General features: G+C 36.9%; 1 protein-coding gene and 1 long non-coding RNA gene across 2 annotated transcripts in view; both read right to left on the reverse strand.

The window, feature by feature from the left end:
* Positions 1–312: 312 nt before the first annotated feature.
* On the reverse strand, positions 313–5057 carry LOC117114375. Its single transcript, XM_033258033.1, has 6 exons — positions 4869–5057; positions 3880–4022; positions 3133–3154; positions 2897–3007; positions 1202–1312; positions 313–911 (listed from the first exon to the last, which is right to left on the reverse strand). The coding sequence occupies exons 2-5, from the start codon at positions 3937–3939 to the stop codon at positions 1203–1205; spliced, it is 303 nt and encodes a 100-aa protein (XP_033113924.1). The 5' UTR covers positions 3940–4022; positions 4869–5057; the 3' UTR covers positions 313–911; position 1202.
* Positions 5058–6462: 1405 nt separating this feature from the next.
* The window catches only part of LOC117114376, a 2163-nt gene continuing 1303 nt past the window's right edge, over positions 6463–7322 (reverse strand). Inside the window, exon 4 of the long non-coding RNA XR_004446351.1 lies at positions 6463–6942. This is a non-coding gene — a long non-coding RNA (uncharacterized LOC117114376). The remainder of the gene's footprint in view (positions 6943–7322) is intronic.

Genomic DNA, 7322 nt, shown 5'->3' on the forward strand with positions numbered 1-7322 from the left:
CATAATCCCCATCATACTCATCATCATCATCTTCATAATCATCATCATCATCCTCAGCATAATCATCATCATTCTTCATTATGATCATCATCATCACGTGCAGCATCACCACCTTCATCTTCATCATCATCATCATCATAATCCTTGTTGTCATCATCATCCCCATCATCGTCATCATCATCATCATCCTCATGTTCAGCTTGTTAAAGGTGTCATACTGTAATGCTTGAATGTAACTGTTGTGCACTAAAGGGGCTTAAAGCCGAAAGCTGTATATAGGCCTACAATGAAACTTTGCACACACGCACATCATAAAGACGGAGCTTATCATATTTATTATCGATTTCCATTCATAGGCACAACTAATGGAGCAAAAGTAATTCAGATTGGACGTCAAAAAACCACTGGCGCTCGATGTTAGCAGACAGGACTACATACGCAAAACTCGCTGACTGTTAAAGTTAATTTCCAAAATGCATCATCCATTTTAATCAAAATTGCCGCCACTTAAGCCGGACACGTTGACTGCGCCCGACGGTCGTTGTCCGACGCGATTCTATGGAGAACGCAACGGGACGACGCTCGCGCAACGGATCGTTTCTTATGACGATACCACCGACAATCAATAGATGGAGTCGCGTCGTCTAACGCTCACAGGAGGCGGAGTTGGATTCGTCGGCTGACGGTCGTACGACGCAGTGAGTGTCCGGCTTTAAGCATCTCATCATTACACCATGAAAAATTCGAATGTAGGGTACATTATGTTTTACACGAGTAAGCTCCTATAGTTATAAAAGGCAAACAAATATAATATTAGACCAGGAAAACAATAGGCCTGGTTTAATAATTAAATCAAAGACAGACATTGGTGGTCCTGGTTTCGTCTTTACGATTCCTCTATTAGTTTCATCCTGCGGATGAAAAAGAATGGTATTTGAAGTACATCTTGAAGCTTTATAACGTACTGTATCTTTTTTTTTTTTCTTTTTTACTTTATTTTTTGTTTAGTTTATTTAATAATTATTATATTATTGAGGGCTCTGAAAGAGCAATGATTTGTCTCACAGCATATATTTATATATAATGGCTGTATAGTTCTTCGACAAAGATTTACTTACTTTAGATTAAAAGGCGGCTTAATATTACTGACACAAAATTAATAGCACGACAGGGTTCACGTTTTCATCATTTTTAAACTTACACTAGCAAAACCCACACGTCTTTAAACACCCTGTGGCAGCCAAGGCGGACTTCGGATCATTGCAACCCTGGAAACTCTGACAATCGTCTCGGTAATCTTGGCATTTCGTAGCTGTTGGAAGCAAATAACAACTTATAATGCTATTAGGGCCTAATATTGTAAACATGTAATAGTGCAGTTACTTCATATAGGACATACCCAGTGGCGGCGGCAGCAGGGGTGGAGGCAGCATGGACTTAAGTCCCCCACCAGACAGGTCAAGCTCCGCTATTAGACAGAGCTCATCGGGCAGTCAGCGTCAAAAAGATATAAAATAGGCCCACGCCAAGCCAGCACACGTCTGTCTTACAGTCTGAGAGTGTCATTTCTGGCCATCCAGAGGTTCCTATTCTTTTTAAAAAAATCTCATTTGGGAGGGAGAACCCCCTCTCGAACCCTTCCCCCAGCTCAAGTCTCCCTGTCGGACCTGTCTCTTATACACATCTAGATGTGTATAAGAGACCCCTCTCGAACCCTTCCCCCAGCTCAAGTCTCCCTGTCGGACAGTTCAGCCACCCCCCCCCCCAGAAAATATGTCCTAGAGCCGCCACTGGACATACCTACCTCCGCCCCGTGCGTGACGTGCGGGAATAATAACGAATGATAGGCCTACACGCACAGAGCGTTTATGGGCGAGGTGGGTGATTCCTTTATTTTCCTTTATAATGGAGGGGTTTCAAGAGAAATTCGAAATGTCTGTGACTTTGACCCGTTCACTCCAAAACTTAATCACCTCTTTCTCAGATCAATGAGTAGGCCTACCATTCTACTAATTTTGTTTTGATGATGCATTCTCATTTCTTGGTGGCCAGTTTTTATTTGACCTACTTTCTTTTTTATTTTTTATTTATTTTTTTATCTCGACAGCGTCGCTGTCTTGATAGCCCAGAACGCCTCAAATGTTATTTTCGGGCGTCTAGAACTCAAAACTTTCCGGACCCCCTAGGACAGTGTTGTCTCGATTGGCCCCTTTCGTCCCCCACACCCTTTTGAACATCTCTGGATCCGCCTCTATGCACGGTAGTGGAGCCAAGGGGTTATTCCAAGTTGGAAGTTAATGGAGCCCAGCATACTGGCTAAAGTGTACCTTCGTGCACATGGGTGTGACAGCGACGCTGTTTCGAGGTCTGATGGTGTAACGATTCAAACAAAGAGTCCCATCCTGGTCACCTTCGGTTTTTCTGTGTCAATTGTCACCCTTGTTTTTGGCATTCGCGTTTCTTTTTTTAAACTGTTTATTTATTTATTTATTTATCTAGGCCTATAGCTTAGACATTTCAATGCGCCATGAGCGTCTATGACGGATACCGTCATCATCATCATCATCATCATCATCATCATCATCGTCATCGTCATCGTCATCGTCATCGTCATCACCATCACCATCACCATCACCATCACCATCACCATCATCATCATCATCCTCATCTTCATCATCATCATCATCATCATCCTCATCATCATCTCCACCATCACCCTCATCATCACTATCATCCTCATCATCATCATCATCATCATCACTATTACTATTATTATTATTATTATTATTATTATTATTATTATTATTATTATAATTAATCAATAGTTCTGCGTAGTCCTATATAACAGACAGATAAAAAGCGACGAATCATTTGCTGAAGTAATCATAGTACTTACACCCACAAAACCCACACGTCTTTAAGCACCCTGTCGCAGCCAAGGCGGACTTCGGGTCATCGCAACCCTTGAAAGTTTTACAATCGTCTCGGTGATCTTGGCATTCTTTAGCTGTTGGTAAAAACAACAACAATAATAATAATAATAATAATAATAATAATACAAATATAAAAATTTGAATGATAATATTTTATTACCGTATACAATTTTATATTAATGTTGTAAAACTTACTTACCATTTACCAATGCTCTCTCAAGCTGTTAAAGAAGATAATGATACAACATTAAATAACGAAATACACAGGACTTTCATAAAGCTACAATTATTATGATGTTTATCAACTTATGTTAATTATTCCTACTACGTTAATTAAGCTAGTAATCAAACTACTTGTTAATGTAGGTCCAAGAAGTTAAAGAGGTACATGATACACCAGAACAAGTTTATAGTTTTGCTTCAAAGAGAGATATATATATAACAATATGACGCCCACCTTGATAGCGAGAGGTCGCAGGATTGATTCACACATTTTTTTTTGATGGAGGGTTAAACCTGATACGTTAAATTAACATCATTTGTTCCTACAGGCTACATATCCGAGCATTTTTTCTATCACTTACCCATTTGTTTATATTTATGTTCACTCTAAACGCAAACTACCGTCTAAATGTTAATTTACTACCATATAATTTCTGCTGCTACTGCTAAAATTCTGCGTTCTGAATACATCCTCACTTTGTCAGGTCATGTATATGTAGCTCGGATAGAATATTGTATTTCACAACCAAAAGGCTTTCGTATTCCTGTGGTATGACGCTCTTTATAGCGAAAGGTCGTAGGTTCGAAGCCCACCAGAAACATTTTTTCGCACGGCCAAGCAGGAGATTTGTTTTTGTTTCTCTATACGAGCACTGTATAAATATATGTATGAACTGTCCAAAAGAACTTAAAGAAGCCTACTGAATTCGTTAGGCCTACTTACTGGTAAAACGACTCCTAGAGCCAGTGCACCGATCAGAAGACACACAAATGCTTTCCCCATTGCTACTACTTATAGGCCTATTGTACTCCTACAAGTTTCCAGGTATGAATTTTCTGTAGTCTGCTGTAATCAGAGCTAATTCGCTGCTTTTATTAAAGAAAGGTGTAAATATGAATTACCTGTATATACATTATCTTTTCTGTTTTAAATCCGTAGACAGTTTATTCATCTTTCACCCACTTAAGGTTCTATTACTAGCCATATTTAATGCAGGCCTACACTGAATCCAAGCTCTACTGGTGATAATATACGTGCAATTTGTGTACGAAACTTAATTACTTTTACACTTTTAGTGTAACATTTCATATGTAATTAAGATATAGCAAGTATTTAACTCAGTGATTAACCACTGAAACTGCTTTAAAATGTGTCCTGTGTTTTTTTTTTATCTCCTTTGAAATATCAATGCTTGTCCATGCTGTCAACATCTCAAACTCTGCAGTGGAACTGTAATATTCTATAAGCTAAAGTTCATGAGAATTGAGGTTGTGGATGCGTTTACATTGCTTAACATTCATATTTCTTTACTATGAAAACATCAAACAGTCGAATAGTGAGAAAATTTATTGCTTTTTTCTCTTATTGGCTACAGTTTAGGGCCTACAATTAAATTGAACAGTAATTGAATATATACAAAATGATAATAAAATGTATATATATATGACAACTTGGACCATGAATAGGGCCTACTAATATTGGAAACCATACCCAGTGGCGGATTAGCGGAGGTGCCCCCTAAATTTTTCAAAATAAAAAATTGAGAAAAAAAGAGAAAATTCTACTCAAATTTTGATAATGATTTTTCAAAATGATAATAAAGTGTATATATGACAACTTGGGCCATGAATACTAATATTGGACAGCAATCATTTTAACATAACTCCGTAACAATTGGAAGTACTGTAATTACAGAACAGATCGTTTACTACCTTGTTTGAGATCTTCCTTATAGGCCTATCTTCAGATATTGCTGAATCTCGGCAAGCTTATGTCAGGTTTTCATAAAATCGCTACAGGCTATCCCTACTTCTTTCTGCGATACTGATTGGTCGGTCAAAAATCGCGGAGCCTTTTCGATTGCGTCAGGCATACGCACGGTGCAAAAAAGGCTGTATCCACTTCGTAGCGATTTTACACTGGAGTTTTACTAAATGAAACATTTGGCTTGCCATACAACGGCATCACAACTTTCTCAATTTTAAGAGCAATGCTGGTTTAGTGGTTTCTGCTGAATAAAAAAATCACGGACCGGTTTCACGCCAACTTGTTCCATTGCCAAAAAAGTTGTTTTGTTTCGTAAGGAGGAGAGGATCGTGACAATTTGTCTTCAACTTGCATTATAAACTATTTAAGTTGCTTTCTTCTGTGGAACGTGATTAAGGATCTTTTTATTATGTAGGATATATATTTCACAATTCACAAGCAGAGTTAATGAGGCCACGAACAGCCTTTCCATTTGTTTCAGTCAATTTAGCAGAGGATCATTGAGTCCAAGACCAATTCAACCATATGCTGCATAAGATATATAATATTCTTAAGATTTTGGTAAAGGTTCATAAATTACTTGTTTAACCATGTTGTTCAATCGCCATCTGTTCCCATCTGCCTATAATCACTACTTAAAAACACAACCAATATAATAATTATTCTTTAAGCTGATTTTCAGAATAAAGTGATGTTTTCCACCTACTCCTCGGGCCAAGAATTGTACCCTAATTGTATTATCATACTGCACACTATGTTACAATTTGCCTTGTGTATCATAGATGACTAAAAACTCCCTGAAATCCATAAACCGGTCATCTTTTGAGCATGTTAATGCCGGGGGAGATGTGCTCTAAATTTATTTAGCGATGATGAATTACGTAGTGTATATGAGGAAGTATATCACATTACTCCTTGGTTATTGTATAGATCTGGAACAAGCTTGAAAAATAGATTATAGGTAAACACTGGGCGTACAGAGAGAGTTAATTTCTGGTGTGGATCAACAAAATGTAAAATTTCAAAAAAAATTATAAGAAATACAAGGCTAATACTGCAAATACTTCTGTATACTGTAAGTTATTATTTATCGCTAATATTAATATCATCATCGTCATCATATTCCTTATTACTTCTTATTCTTATTATTATAATTGTTATCAGTATGATCATACATCATCGTCATCGTTATCGTCGTCGTTACCATCATCATCATCATCGTCATCAACATCATCGTCAGCAACATCATCATCATCGATTCATTATCATCATCATCATCATCATATCATCATCATTATTATTACAGTATTGTCATTCGTATTTTTATCTTTGTACGATGTTGTATTGAATTATTATATAGTATGTGTAGGCCTATGTCAACAGTCTTGTAATATTCTCAATCAAAACAGAGTTCAAACGACTAGTAATATTTGTTAATTCGTTTGCTAAAATTGATTTTTAAATTAATTATATCATTTTATGCTTTGGCAGAATATCAAAGACGATCAGTAATTTACTGGTTAGAAAAATTGACAAACGTTTTACTTGCTCTATTGTGACTTTATTACGATTTCTCAAGGAGTGGCAAAGAAATTATAAACTATCAATTATTATATATCGAATTTATCCAGTTGGTATATCCATACGAAACATTTTAAGAAATTAAGTGATGCGTTTAGAATATGCCTCAGTGGAGGCATTTCCTACGGAATGGAAGCATTGATTGGTTAAATGGAAGCACATGATAATAAAATGGAAGTACATAGTCATCAAAAAAGCAAGAACTAGCTACATTTTTACTAAATGAAGTTAATAAGGTAGGAATAGGTCGATAATATCCGTTCGATTCCTCACGACATTAGTTCAACAGTATTTCAACAATATTAGTAGTAAATGTAATAAACGAACGACGAATTTAACCAATAGGCCTAACGTACGGCGTATAGATGCACTTTAAGATAAACCGACGATAGTGTTCCTTGTTGGATACCTGCTTGAGCAGGAATACGGACCTTCAATCTGTAAGACAAGAAAAATTAATTCATAGCTGTTATTTAACATGAAGACAGTAGAGATAACCTATTTCAGACCTCCCTCTCAGACAGCTTCCCCTTCCCATCTCCTCCCCTTACCAGTGGACAGCCACTGGCCTCTCTTTTTTTTGCTTTCGTGTGTAATAAATTTGTCCAATGTGCACTATGTTATTAGGCAGTAGTGACTAAGATATTTTTTTTTTCAAAGGAAGAACATTAACAAATGACGTCATGACTTGTTCGATTTATAATTTTAAAGAGCTAAAACATCATTTACTTATTCAACAATATTTTTATGAGGGTAATAATAGAGATATAATGGGAATCCTATAACCTAATATTTTCTTAACCCCCCCCCCCCCTGCT

This window comes from Anneissia japonica, unplaced genomic scaffold (genome assembly GCF_011630105.1).
Source record: "Anneissia japonica isolate Jap-2015-1 unplaced genomic scaffold, ASM1163010v1 scaffold1231_len1163931_cov198, whole genome shotgun sequence".
In the NCBI taxonomy this organism is placed as follows: domain Eukaryota; kingdom Metazoa; phylum Echinodermata; class Crinoidea; order Comatulida; family Comatulidae; genus Anneissia; species Anneissia japonica.